At 41.4% G+C, this 15,385-nt stretch overlaps 1 protein-coding gene across 1 annotated transcript in view; it reads left to right on the top strand.

Moving 5' to 3' along the window:
- Positions 1-15,385, top strand: part of UBR3 (ubiquitin protein ligase E3 component n-recognin 3) — an 88,875-nt gene that overhangs the window by 59,389 nt on the left and 14,101 nt on the right. The window contains exons 28-31 of the mRNA XM_081899503.1: positions 319-519; positions 1,286-1,422; positions 7,444-7,529; positions 14,686-14,794. Of these exons, the coding sequence (XP_081755629.1) occupies positions 319-519; positions 1,286-1,422; positions 7,444-7,529; positions 14,686-14,794 (533 nt within the window). The remainder of the gene's footprint in view (positions 1-318; positions 520-1,285; positions 1,423-7,443; positions 7,530-14,685; positions 14,795-15,385) is intronic.

Genomic DNA, 15,385 nt, shown 5'->3' with positions numbered 1-15,385 from the left:
ACCCTTAAAAAAAGAAAGTGTCTCCCCCCCCCGCCCACCCCCAACATGCTCTTCCCTTAATATCCCTCTCGTGCTTGTTGATTTTCTTCTGCAAATGGACCTTGCACTGGCATTCCGTGTTTGCATTACAGTGATGAAATGGTTGTCTGAATAATTAGAAGTCTTAACATTAAGCATTTATTCAGTAAATTGCTTGGTTACAAAAATAACTACACTTTAACTTGTAGCTGAGCAATTGTTCTTTTATTTCTGGCCTTGCTGTCGCTAGAACTTAGCAGTGTCGCTTCACGAATTCATTTGTAATTTTATTTCCTTTAGAACGACCAGGTTCTCCAGGGCTTTTCAGTGGACAAAGGAGAATTTACTTGTCCTCTGTGCAGGCAGTTTGCTAACAGCGTTCTTCCGTGCTATCCTGGCAACAATGTGGAGAGGAGCCTTTGGCAATGTCACAGTAACAAGACTATGCAAGATCTCATAAAGGAAGTGGAAGATCTTCAAGAGCAGCTGGGAACTTTCCCAGTAAGCATCAGTGTAAGGCAGAAAGATCCTCGTTAATTTGTCTCCATCTTTCAACATTCCTTTTCATTCTTTCTTTCTCTCTCCTTCCCCAAACTCATTTGCATTTTATAGAATTTTAAAGCTGAATATCCTCTCCCATCTCTCTGTTAAGCACTTAAGAGCTTAAATAACGTTAACATTTAAACAGTTAAGCTCTGTTACATCACCTTTAAAATAGGAGATGATTTTGCTCCCGCATTTCAGTCTATGTATTTATTGGTCGTTAAACGTCATTCTTTCCAGCTTCTCATCTTATACAGAACTGAATTGTATTACATGGAACTCATAATTTCTTTATGATACAAAGCATCAATCACTTGTAACTAGAAACCATTTGAAGTGTGTCAATCAAGAGTGCAGATTAGGGTTAGGGTACTTTTTCTTGAGACATATTAGTGTTTTAAAATTCTGTGTTCATATTGTTTTATTCCAATGTATGCCTAGTTGAATATGTTTATTATAAAATGCATATGGTGCCTTTGAGGGCAAATTCCTTCAAGGCAGTTTACAATAAAACATAGAAATAATTGTAGGATTTTAAGAGTGCTTCGTCCATTTCCATAACTGTTTAGATTTAGTTTCATTCTGTAGAATTCGGTATTTCCGCTGTTGATGTATGACTGTTACGTAATTCGTAAAAGTAATTCTTAACTTTCCGAGGGTGTCTTAAATCTGTAATCACCTCTTACTGTATCTAAGTGAACTCAGCCATCTTTCTTTTTTACAGTCAGAAACCAATTTAAGTAAAGAAATGGAGTCTGTGATGAAGGATATCAAAAGTACTACCCAGAAGAAATATACTGACTATAGCAAGTCTCCTGGATCACCAGACAATGACTTTCTTTTCATGTATTCTGTAGCCAGGTGGGTAAGACATCCTGTTTGTCAACTACTTGTTACCTCTTTGGTTAAATAAACTGCATGCTTTCTATTTTTCCTGTATCGTGGCAAAGCTCCCTTGACTAACTGAGTTTTGAAGAGGACTCTGGCAGTGTCATGCATAGAGTCAGAGGTTCTTCATAACTAATGTTACACCCATTCCCTTTGAGATAAATGTTTGCACTTGTACTTGAGCAAATTTTTCCATTATCTTCAATGCTCAAATACACATACATTCCACTTTTCCTTGGAGTGAAAGCGGGGTGCCATCCTGTGTTTTGGGGGCTCGGGGTTTGATTGCAGCTTCTATGTTGCAAAAAGGGGCTGGACGTCTGTGCATGGAGTGCAGTCCATGTACATTGAAGCAAGTGGTTTTTGCAGCTCTCAATCCTGCTTTATTACCTACAGCCACAAGTGTTGCTTGCAGATTCTATTTCATTCGTCTCTTTTCCTTCTAATTTTTATCTTTTCTGCATTAACATTAAAAACTTTGACTATGGGGTCATGCATGAACATGTGCACACATAAACATGATAATGTAATTTGGGTAGTTGGATGTTTGGATTTTTAATGTAAGGCAGTGGAGAGTGCTTAACTACTTTAGACCTGGAACTTTCAATTTATTGCTTAAGGTAATACAAGCGCTTCTTACAAGATATTTTGTACTTAGCTCTAGGGCAGGAGTCGGGAACCTTTTTTGGTTCCTTGGGCAAGATCCTTATCAGGAATGACCTTGCAGGACAAATTTGAAACTTAAAAGGAGCAGGGAAAGGGCTGGAATCTCTGTTTATCAGCCTATGCAGAAATAAACCCTGTCGTCCTGCCCTTCAGCTGTGACATCATCCATGGGCATAGTTTGGGGAAAACAGCCAAGTAGACCACATTGACTCCCCTGGCTGGCCTGTATTTATCTTCAGGTTCCCCGTCCTTGTTGTAGGAACAGAGAGCAGTTCTGGAAATAAGGGTAGTGGAAGAAATCCCTGAGCCCAAGCCCAAATGGGTATATTTGTATTTCTCTATGTAACATATGGGATATGGGTGGCGCTGTGGGTTAAACCACAGAGCCTAGGACTTGCTGATCAGAAGGTCAGTGGTTCAAATCCCCGCGACGGGGTGAGCTCCCATTGCTCGGTCCCTGCTCCTGCCAACCTAGCAGTTCGAAAGCATGTCAAAGTGCAAGTAGATAAATAGGTACCGCTCCAGCGGGAAGGTAAACGGCATTTCCGTGCATTGCTCTGGTTCTCCAGAAGTGGCTTAGTCATGCTGGCCACATGACCCGGAAGCTGTACGCCGGCTCCCTCGGCCAATAAAGCGAGGTGAGCGCTGCAACCCCAGAGTTGGTCACGACTGCATCTAATGGCCAGGGGTCCCTTTACCTTTACCTTTATGTAACATATAGACCAGAGAGAATAAAAGACTGCAGTTTTTGTAGAGTTAAGATGAGAGCTGTTTTGTCAGCTGTTCCTCACTCATCAGCAGGAAACTTAAATTGCTGACTCCAGAAAATATATATTTCTAATATTTCCTAATTAACACACTGAGAAAAACTTTTTAAAAAAGAATTCCCATTGATAAGACATTTGAGCACATTCAGAAGCCTTCATTGCAGAAAGCTGAAAGCATGAGATCAGCCTTCTTGACTGCGGTTTTCCTTATTCCCTTCCCCCATCTTCAAAGTGTTTAAAATGTGGGAAGGAGAGTAGCTGACAGATAAGAGTGCTGATTGTGGTGGAAACGTTTCCCCAGATTTTCATTTATAACTTAGTCCATTTCTGTAAAACCATGCCAGCAACTAGTTCACCCTGTAAGCCAACCTACTGATTACCATTAGTATTCCGATTCCTTGCTTTGTTACAGAGATACTATTGCTTCCAGATTTCTTCTGGTGCCTCCACCATCCAGGCTATGGCCTACCTCTTCCTCCCCCCATAATAAGCTCTTTCTAGTTTGTCTGTTTTGAATTAAGTTGCTGTTGTACACATGTACTCATTCACCTTTGATAATTTGATCATTTGTCTACAAGCTTCTCTTCCCCCTACCCCAACAGTACACATCACCAGCTGCTTTACAAGTCAGTGGAGGTGCCCCAAGGCATCCTCCACCCCCTATCTCATTTTTTAAGCATAATACATCAAAATTATTGGTGCATGTGGGTCTTTCAACAGAAGTTTGTGCAGCATTTTCTTGAACCTTCAGAAATCCAGTGAAGCTATAAAGAACAGTGATTCCCCCCCCCCCGCCCCCAAGATTGATGAATGGTTTTATACCCTGACCTTTATAAAAAATATTAGGAACTGAATGTGCTTGGAAAACGCATACTTCAACCCTCAAACCTCTTGCCTTTTACTCCTAAGCGGGCATTTTTGTTAAGCAGAGAATTTCAGGACTCTGGCTTTTATCAGTGGACTTTAGAGGTCGTTAAAGGTCATACGGTGCAACCCTTTGCAGAGAAGAAAAAATCACTGTACAGAACCGGTCGTAATCAATGTTCGTGGAGAATAAGATCTAGCTGAAGTAGCTTTGAAAAGAGCATTTTTAATTTGCTTCCTAAGTTGGTAACTTAAAAGTAAAAAAAAAAAAAAAGGTAAAGGACCCCTGACAGTTAAATCCAGTCGCGAACGACTCTGGGGTTGCAGCGCTCATCTCGCTTTACTGGCCAAGGGAGCCGACGTTTCTCCACAGGCAGTTTTTCCAGGTCATGTGGCCAGCATGACTAAGCCACTTCTGGCAAAACCAGTGCCAGCGCACGGAAACACCATTTACCTTCCCGCCGGAGCGGTACCTATTTATCTACTTGCACTTGACATGCTTTCGAACTGCTAGGTTGGCAGGAGATGGGACCGAGCAACAGGAGCTCACCCCATTGCAGGGATTTGAACTGCCAACCTTCTGATCAGCAAGCCCTAGGCCCAGTGGTTTAGACCACAGCGCCACCCGTCTCCCTAACTTAAAAATACATTGTTTTTTTAAAAAACTGCGTAGGTTTGTGCCAGGGACTAGTGGGGATGTCTCCCTTGAACCATTTTTCTCATATATCACATGCAGGTTTTGATTCTCCCGTCATTATAGGACCAGCTTCAAGTTTTTGTTGAGACAAGAAAGCTAACTTTGGGCCTGAGCCCTTCTATAGCAGTAGCCTAGTGGCCAGAAGTCCATGAATGAGCCAGTATCTGAAACTATGGTTTGGATCTGACTTGTTCTTACTAAACAGAGTTTAAACAAACCAAGTTCTCTGTATTTGATTTAACCACTGCTGAGACCCTAGAATTAGGGAAATCTCTTTAAAAGTGGAAGCAGTTTCTTCTGTTTGCTGCCTAGTAGCAGTAAACGGGGGGAAAAGAAAGGAGCATACAATTCTGAGACTCACTGTGGCTTGTTCACAAAACCACAAATTTTTAGTAATAAATATTAGAAAACATGTGAACTAAACAGTTAAGCTTACAGTTATTGTTACCGGTATATGCTGTTGTGAGTTTTCTGCCTACTCTGGTCATTCAGATACATATCAAAGAACATCTTCCTCCAACTCTCAAACACCTTTTTTGGGAAAATTTTGTGTGATTCAAAATAGAGATAATCAACATCATTTCATTAAAAAAAAAAAGCCTGCTAAGTGTGGGTAGTTTTAAAAGAATTGGTCTTCACATAACATTGATTATGGCCCTTTGAATTTGACCATGTGTTTCTCATTAAAAACATATTTTAAGTTTATTTATATAATTGTCATTCCATAAGTTTTTCAGCAGCATTTTAAGAAATGTAACATTAAGAAAAAGGAGGCTTGATTCCCTCTTGTCCCCAAGTGTTTCTCAAGGAGGGCATGACATGAATGCTTGACAGGAATCCAGTTATGTAATTGCTGGCAGAGAGTACAATAAAAGCTGGTTACTAAGAGAACCCTTTTGTGCTGTGTTCTCTGCATGTGAATGGATCACTGCAGGGGAAACAATGTGTTTGAGGGAAATGTTGGCCCTGCACTCATGTGGGATCACTTTTAGGCAGGGGTAGGCAACCTAAGGCCCGGGGGTGGGGTGGATGCGACCCAATTACCTTCTCAGTCTGGCCCGCGGGCGGTCTGGGAATCAGCTAGTTTTTACATGAGTAGAATGTGTCCTTTTATTTAAAATGCATTTCTGGGTTATTTGTGGGGCAAAGGAATTCGTTCATTGGTCTGAGGGACGGTGGACCAGCCCACTGCTGGAAAAGGTTGCTTTTAGGCATTTGAGGGTTCAGATGAAAGTCATGCTTAAATCAGAGAGAGAGAAAAAATTCAGACAGGCTTTTGTGAGGTCTGAATATTCTGTCAGGGGAAAACTGTCCAGTAAAGCTCTGGAGCCATATGGAGGAGAATGTTTGGAAGCACATCCAAAATGAATTTATTTGCATTGGACTAAGTCAGGGGCATCCAACTTTCAAGAGTCTGCGATCTACTCACAGTATTAAAAAACTGGCAGTGATCTACCCATTGTCAGAGCTCTCTCTCTCTCTCTCTCTCTCTCTCTCTCTCTCTCTCTCTGAGAGTGACATCTCACAGCAGAGGACTTGTGTCCTTGCTGCAATGAAGACTAAACCCTTTGGAAGTGAGTGACTTTCAACTGCTGTAGAACGAGACACGCAATTTCAGTGGCCACCTCCTACATATCTGTGGAAGGCATTTTTGCCACATCAAGTGTGTCTTGTTCATTTAGAGCAATTCTTGAAGTTGTGTTAGTGTTAGTGTCTGCTTTTACGCTGGACATGCATGTTTTGCTGAGAAGCAAAGGTGAGAAACCTTTGACATCTAACAAAATGGACTGCTTAAAAGATTTCCAATAACCGTTAAGCAAATATTTTCCATACAGTAAGTGCAGGCGATTTTACTTGAGGCAGTAAATTAGAAAAATGAAAAAGGTGTGCAAATAAACACTTGTCTCATTAATATTCCACAGTGAATTAACCTGTGATCTGTGTTTCCTGTTCTGTCCACTAATACGAAATTCGTGTCCCAGCTTCTTTGCTGGTAGCTTTTTAGAAGTTCAGCAAGCGCTGCAAATCGCCCGAAGAGTGGAAAATTCCCTTGTCACGTGGATGGCCTTATCAGCAGCAACCAGATGGAGCTCAGAGCCCAAACATTATCAATGTTAAATTGCTTTTTCTTGGAGTGGGGAGGATTAAAGTGTTCCTTCAAAAATTGGTGACATAAGCCACTGCAAACTTAGGGATATTAATATTTTGAAACGTTACTATTTTAGTAATGTGCTAATATATTTTAACAAACATTCTGTAAAGAAAGTCATCTTCTGACTGATGCAGCTGGAATCTTTGCAAAATATTTTGCTTTGAATGAAATACTTCCAGCTTCCCTGCATTCTTCTGATTAGCTGTACTCAGTGTAATGCCGCAGTTTAGTGGCTAACACAGCACACCTAAGGGGGTCTGTTAAAGTGACAAAACCTCTTCCCTCTCTCCTCCCTCTTACTCCTTCTCACTGTGGGAAGGAAATCGCAATTGATTGAGCTGTTGGCTAGAAATTTAAAGCACTGAGAGAAATTGGGTTTCTGCTCAGCTTCCTGAATAGCTCTGGAAAATCTAGGCAGCTTGAAATCAGGTGGCTCTGGAGAGACTTTGTCAAATACTGTCCTGCCCATATTTCGTGGGGAGGGTTCTGTGCGTATTTGAGGCTGAGACGTCTCCTAATAATGCAATAGCTGGTGGCTGGCGTCACAAATATATATTTACAGAAATACGTTTGCAGTAGTCCCACCCATACTCCGTGGTAAGCTACTTTTGAAAGTTGCATAAAGGACAATATTTGCATAGTTATTGTTGGATTATGCACTGGGGTTTATAGGTCGAGAGACACTCTTTCTACCAAATCTTCTGGTTGCAAAACAATAAAAGGGGAGTGGGGGAATAGAATAGATGCACCAGCCTTGATCAAAGTGAAGGGAAACGTACAGGGACAGTTTCATTTCTTTAAAACCTCTAGATAATTTACATATAACCTACTGTATTCTTTTTATTCAGGACCAACTTGGAACTTGAACTGGTTCACCGGGGAGGCAATCTGTGTCTAGGAGGTGCAAGCACAGCTGGGAAGAGATCGTGTTTACGTATGTATAAAGTTGTCTCAGTTTAATTTAGATTGATTTAAATATTTATTTTTTAATTTTCTAAATTTGTATGCCGCCCTTCATCCAAAGATCGCAGGGCGGTTCACAATGTAAACATACAAAATGAGAACACAAAATACATAGTAAAACAAACCGATAACCCCCCTCCCAAATTTAAAAGGCCATAAGAGTGTTAATCAGCTGAATGCCTGGTTGGAGAGAAATGTTTTCGCCTGGCGTCTAAATATATGTAATGAAGGCGCCAGGTGAGTCTCTCTGGGGAGCGCATTCCATATTATGTTCTCAGGGTCCTGTTCAGTTCATATGGGGATATGAGCCGATATGCCCTAAAGATCCATGATGTCAACTCAGACTACACTGATGTGTGTGGCAATGTTTCTAACGTTACGGCAGACGGCGTATTAGACAGCTTCATTTAATTCATGTGGTTTATTTGGTACAGTCGTACCTTGGTTTTCGAACAGCTTAGTTCTCGAATGTTTTGGCTCCCAAACACTGCAAGCCCAGAAGTGACTATTTTTGGAAGCCGAACGTCCGGTGGGGCTCCCGCGGCTTCCGATTGGCAGCACGAGGTTCCTGCAGCCAATCAGAAGCCGAGCTTTGGTTTCCAAACATTTTGGAAGTCAAACGGACTTCCATAACGGATTCCGTTCAACTTCCAAGGTACAACCGTATTTGGGTTTGGTAGTACAACCTAGGGCTGTATAGATTGACCGTGTTTATGAAGTGGATAACTTTCTAAGATCACATGTAAACCCAATGACCTCCCTTTCCGCCATCTAGTAGGATGTACACCTTTCCACACTTTGTACTTGTACTGTACACCTATTTGTTGTTGTTGTTGTTTAGTCGTTTAGTTGTGTCCGACTCTTCGTGACCCCATGGACCAGAGCACGCCAGGCACCTCTGTCCTCCACTGCCTCCCGCAGTTTGGTCAAACTCATGCTGGTAACCTCGAAAACACTATCCAACCATCTCATCCTCTGTCGTCCCCTTCTCCTTGTGCCCTCCATCTTTCCCAACATCAGGGTCTTCTCCAGGGAGTCTTCTCTTCTCATGAGGTGGCCAAAGTACTGGAGCCTCAGCTTCACGATCTGTCCCTCCAGTGAGCACTCAAGAAGATCAAACCTATCCATTCTTAAGGAAATCAGCCCTGTACACCTATAGAGGCTATTAAATTACAAAAAGTGTGGGAGGTCCTTGGGTTGCTGAGAATGGCCAGAGGACTTTACATCATGCATTGTATGTGCGGGGCTTAGCTGCAGGCTTGTGGGGGTTCCCACCATGTGGGGAAGGGAGAAGGTAATAATAATAATAATAATAATAATAATAATAATAATAATAATAATTAATAATTAATTATTTATATCCTGCCCTCCCCAGCTGAAGCCGGGCTCAGAGCGGTAACACAGCATTCTAAAATCAATTCATTCTAAAATCAATTCAGAATCAAATTAATGGCAACCATTGGGCTAGAGTTCTATGAGGATTATCAAAGGAGGGGGGGTCAGGCTGTGCCTTGGCCAAAGGCCTGGTGGAACAGCTCTGTCTTGCAGGCCCTGCGGAAAGATGTCAAGTCCCACAGGGCCCTAGTCTCTTGTGACAGAGCGTTCCACCAGATTGGGGCCACAGCCGAAAAAGGCCTGGCTCTGGTTGAGGCCAGCCTAACCTCCCTGTGGCCCAATGTATCCTCTATTAACAGAAATATCCAACCAGGAGCTAGAAGTATCAACCAGTTTCAGCCAAAAAGCTGAGCCGTAAACAGGCTGCAAAGCAGGCCGCAGGGTTGAAAAGTTAGATGTTCCAGCTGGGTTAAAGCAAGAAAGGCTTTAACCCAAATTTGCTTTCTCCCTGTTTAGATTCAAATCTGTGATACACTTATTGTATTGAGTGGGATAGGCCGTTTTGTTACACTCTCAACAATATGCTTCTGTTCAAGTACAGCCCAATGAAAATCCTTGCAGATCTTTACTCCCATAGATCTTTCAGTCATTTTCTTGAATTTTGCGTAATGAGCTAGCGCGCTCTCTCTCTCTCTCTCTCTCTCTCTCTCTCTCTCTCTCTCTCTCTCTCTCTCCCTCTCCCTCCCTCCCTCCCTCCCTCCCTCCCTCCCTCCCTCCCCCCCCCTTGTGATTGAGTACAGTGTTCTGCACAAGTCTTGTAACAATTGTAAAGTTTGTTGATTAGATATGGAATATGGTGTCCCAGGTGAGCTCTTACAGCTGCGAGTGTCAGTGAAGATGTGGGAACAAATAGGTCAAGTGCTGTTTTAGAAGATTGTGCGGAGGGGGCAGCTGTACGCTGAGAAGTAAAATTAGGAATGATTAATGTAGCTGTTCATGCCGTTGGCTTAGACAGGGTGACAAGAACAGTGAACTAAATCTAGCTATTTAAATGGCTCCTTTTTAAGGCCTGGAACTTCAGGTGTGTTTTAGACATAGTACATAGCATGCTGGTAGTCTAATACTACATAATCTGCTGATCTTTATTGGTTTCAGGAAAGCCAAAAAGAGTGACTATTGTCAGCTGTTATAGAAAAGCTTGCAAATGCTTTTTGAATTTTGCAAGTCTTCAAGCACAATCTTTTGCCCAGTGTGGGGCACAAACCCACGACTCTGAAATTAAGAGTCTCATTGTCTTCCAACAGAGCTGTTTATAAATTTTCTATTAGTTTTGGGTGATATCCAACATTTGTCATACTTGAAGCCTGTTGAATTCAATGGACACGAGTAACTGGTTTGCTCTGGGTATAACTTAGTTAGCTAGGATCCTTTATATTTGAAAACAAATATGAACTATAGTTCTCCCTTAGATACAAGATGTCCTTGGCTGGGTTTAAGTTTGCCCCAGTACTCAGAGGCCGGAATGCTGGTGTTTCAAAGAAAGTTATTGGCTGTTTCAGCTTTTGAAGCCTCAGCTTGTTTCTCCAGTGCTTAGTGTGGGCTTCTTTCCACTGAGCTATATAGTGCTAAACTATGCTTTAGCTTTATGTATGAATGCCGCCTCTGTGTCATGTGTGAATGCGCCATTAGGCTGGTGTCAGGGGTTCATTTAGCCTTGAAAAGGAGTTTACATGTGATTTAGGCTTTACATACTTGGAATTTGGTGTGTAAGGGATCAGACTGTAAAAACAACAACCACAAATACAAAATTTGCAACCCAAGCTGTAATCCTAGGCCAGGCATCCTCAACCTCAGCCCTCCAGATGTTTTGGGACTACAATCCCCATCATCCCTGACCACTGGTCCTGCTAGCTAGGAATCATGGGAGTTGTAGGCCGAAAACATCTGGAGGCCCGAGGTTGAGGAAGCCTGGCCTAGGCATTCTTACTAGAGACTAAAGCCCAATTGCTCTTAGTCAGACGAACTTTTGAGAAAACATGCTTTGGACTGTACTGTCAAGCATTTCTGTTTATATATCTTGCTTTCCATTGACCCATGGTACAGCCCAGATCAAATTAAACCATAGTTTAAAATGAACTGTGGTTTAATATGAATGATCAGGGTGCTGGTGCTTGTTCTTGATATGCATCTTACGTTTTTTTCGTGGAGTGGGGAGGGTTGACTGTGGCAGTAGAGTATTTTGGGGGTACTAATTGTCCTTTGGTCAATATCGGACTACCATCTGCACTGCTAAAGTATAGTGACTTTCTGCTCTGTAATGTGTATACAGTATATAATGCTGATATAAGTGAGTGCTAAACACCATAACATTAGAGTAAGCAAAAAAAAAAAGTTTGCAGAGTAGAAACAAAGAGCTAGCCATCTCTGATTTGTGAAAACATAAATGGGTTTTGGGGGGAACTATGAACACTGTTAAAGGTCCAGTTCTGATCCTTTTTCTTTGCTGCTGTGTTCCCATTAGGGGGCAATGTTAGTCTTTTTGTTTCTGTCCAGTGATAGAACAGCAGAACTAAATTCTAATCTAGAGAATCATTTTTGTTTTGCAACAATTATAGAATATATAAATTTTCTCTAGAAGCAAGGTAACTGTGTCTTCAGTTTAGCTAGCTTTTATGGTTGTTAGTCTTAGAGGGTGACCTGAATAAAGCTAATTTAATACTGAAATGATCTTAGCGTGAGTAAGATTGCATTTGCTAGGCCCAGAGAAGCAATAATTCTTTCTTTTTTTATGCTGCCAGGGAGCCAAAATGCACCTGTGCAAATTTTTCACTATCTAAAAGAGAAAAGCTACAATTTACAAGGATAATGTACAAGTAAAGGGAATTTTGCAAAAGCAGCACTGGAATAAATAGAGATTGTACAGGAATGGCGCTATTTGGTTGGCATCCACATTGTGAGGTGCCAGGATTTAATATCTCTCTGACTGAACAGTGCTATTCTATGCACATATATTCAGATGTAAGCCCCATTGAGTGCAATGGGAGCTGTTCCCATGTAAATGAATCTAGGACTGCTGTCTCCATGTTTAAATTGACAGTTATCTTTGGTGGAAGTAGCTCTACTTAACTATTTGGACAACTTTGTTTTAGGTAGGAGTGGGAATGTCATCTGAAACCATTGCACTCAGTGGTCACCACAAATACATGGGACAGCTAGGTCAAACTCCCTGCCCAAAGGGCATAGCGATTCTTTGGGGGAGGGGATGCTATGAAGCTGACGAAGTTCTTCTAACTTATCACCTGTCCTGTTTCATTCACCTGAAATAGGTGTATGTCCTGCCTAATAAAATGTATGGGTGCATCCTGGTACATGAAGTTGGGACAATAGCATAAGCCCTCAGGTGTCCAGTGAACTTTTTACTCCCTGAACAACTTTTAAAATAAGAGTATCTTGTCTCACTGCAGCTCTAGGTGGGCAACCTGTGTTTGAGCAAACCGCTGTTTCCTTGATTTGGATGAAATGCAAGCTGTGGTTTGCTAAGGCCCTGGATGAAGGTGCAGAAATTGCATCGCATGGAAGGAGAGAGAGAAAATAGTGTACAACCCGCAAGCTAAAGCCTTTTGGGGACAGCACGTACTGTCAAACCATGGTTTAGTGTACACAACACGTAAACCTTTGCTGAACTCCTTTCTGCTAGCTAGTGCTTTCTGTTTCCATAACAACAACATGAATGGTATAAAGAGTGTGTGTGTGTGTGTGTGTGTGTGTGTGTGTGTGTGTGTGTATTTAGAACTAGGGAAGGGAATGTTTTTACTACAGCTTCAATACCATTTTTTCAACATAATTCAGTATTTTTTCCTCATAGACTTCAAAATAGACATATGTAGGATAATACTGTCAGTATAAATAAATAAAAATGCCAGGCTTTTGCCAGGAAACTTGTTTTGCCCTCATTCACTGCATCTGATTCAGAAAACAGGTGACGGCAATCAGTTCCAATGTCATCTGCGCCTTCAATTATTTCCCAAACCCCAGGAACTAATTACAGCCCTCAAGCTCTGCTAAAATCAGCTGACATAAGCATGAGACTCTTTTGGCCTCCCAAGTGCCTATGAATAATTGTCTATTTGTGGAAAATAAATTAATTCCTCTTGTGATTTATATTTAAATGTGGTATCTCCTGGTCTGTTCAGCTGGTAGCCAGGGATAGAAGAACAGAAATGAGAGATAGTAAATAAAAGAAAGTGTGAGCAATAAAGGATTTATATTTTGCAAAGGAAATAGATACGAGAACTTCTTTGGGTGTGGAAATGGTAGATTGACTATGAGCTGACTGTCAACTAAAATGATGGTGTCGTGAAATAATCAACAAAAACCAACTGCTCTTTGAAGGAATTAAAAAGTGTGTAAAAATGTGTATTTTCCCATTATAGATTCAGTTGTGAAGAAGCATGCAAAAAGAAATTCAAAACATGGCAGGGGATCCCATAACACGGGGCAACTCTAATGATCCTGCCTGCATTGTGGCAGCCTGGCTCAAATAGAAGAGAGCAATTATGAGTCGTAGATTTCCTTATCTGGATTAATTTTGCAGTTCTCTCCTCTCATCAGTCTGGTTTTGTAGATCTAGACAAGATCTAAGACTCGGCAGTCGTGTAATTTAGGAAATGTCTCTCTTTAAACTGGCTCATTTGGTTACAAATGATCCCCAAGGGAAAATGAACTGTTCTCTGCACCAAAATACAGCCACCTCTGTCTTAGATACCAGATTAGCTATATATGCACCAAGAAAAGTGGTGTGTGACATTCTGTTGCATTTCTCGTACTTCATTATCGGTTGCATTTTTATGACTGTATTGCTTTATTCAGTGTTACTGTAAAGAGAGAGTGCTTAAGACTCCATCCGAAAGAGAACCCCACACTGAAAACAGATAGTAGAATTTGCCTCTTGAATGGATATAGAAATGGTGATTTGCTGTGTAATGGCAGCTCTCTAGAAAAGGCCCTTATTAAGCCACTGTATCTCACCTGCAGAAACCTTTGGGAAGCTACTGAACACCATGGTTCAGCCTCATTTCCTTTTCTTGCATGGATGTGACTCGAGCAATTACAATGTAAAACTTTTGATTTATTGTATTTGTATCCTGCCCCTTTCTCCAAAGTGCTCAGGGTGGCTTACATGAGATTACGGGGTGGCTTATGAGAGCCAGTGTAGTGTAGTGGTTAAGAGCGGTAGTCTCGTAATCTGGGGAACCGGGTTCGAGTCTCCGCTCCTCCACATGCAGCTGCTGGGTGACCTTGGGCCAGTCACACTTCTCTGAAGTCTCTCAGCCCCACTCACCTCACAGAGTGTTTGTTGTGGGGGAAGAAGGAAAAGGAGGTTGTTAGCCGCTTTGAGACTCCTTAGGGTAGTGATAAAGCGGGATATCAAATCCAAACTCTTCTTACGTAGTAGCGCTTGTCCCATTTTTATCTTTGCAGCATCCTGTGAGGTACATTAAGTCCAAGAGATGGTGACTTGTCTGAGGTCGTCCAGTAAATTGCGTAGCTCATGTAGAATATGAATTCGGGTCTTCCTGTTCTAAATCCACCACACTATCTATTACATGGCTCTCGGTGCATGCTAAAGCCAGCTATAGCTGATTGGGTTGTCAAATATTAACAGCTGGTAATGAGTTAAGGAGCCACAGTAATCTAGAAAATGAAACAATCAGTTGCAAAGAACTATGAAATATTTTAATTTCATTCAACCAAATAATTAACTCATTAGTTGTTTCCCTTCATCCATTCAGATCAGCTGTTTCATGTGTTGGCTATGCACATGCGACTCTACAGCATTGATTCTGCTTACAACCCATGGAAGAAACTAACCCAATTGATGCAGAATGACGAGAGTTTGCAGTAAGTACAGTTCTATAGACCAATTTCTCTGTAGCGTTTTAACCTTGTGAGGCACCAAGTGGAGCAGTGTATCTCTGCTGAACATACCGTTTTAAGGGACTGAATTTGCTGCAGTGTTAGAAACATAGAGTTCACTTCACCTACCCCTATCCAAAGACCTTTTATACCCAAACAATCATTCCATCCATTTTTTCAACTAGTAAAGATTTGGAGACCATATTAATTTTTTAAGCCGTGCATTTATTTATGTTTACTTTCTCTTCTCTTCTAAAACTACATTGTGCAGTAAAATTCTATGCATTTTGCTCAGAAGGAAAGTCCCTTTATGCTCAATGGGGGTTCAGAGTATGAGTGTGTGAGAGAGAGGGAGGGAGAGAAAAACATGCAAACACACACGCCGGGTAACTAATTTGTCAGTATCTTGGAATATAATACAGTTTATAGTTATAGATTGTTTATGCCTGCAGCATGGTGCAATTTGATTCTCTTTTCAATAATTTTGCTTTATCACTATCAGACTTTACATTAGGTTGCTTTTTCTTAAAGACTTCTGTAGCAGTGTTTTGGGAAGCCACACTTATCTGCCTTCCT

This window comes from Podarcis melisellensis, assembly GCF_964234715.1.
Source record: "Podarcis melisellensis genome assembly, chromosome: 1".
In the NCBI taxonomy this organism is placed as follows: Eukaryota; Metazoa; Chordata; class Lepidosauria; order Squamata; family Lacertidae; genus Podarcis; species Podarcis melisellensis.
This window is presented reverse-complemented; position numbering and strand designations above follow the sequence as displayed.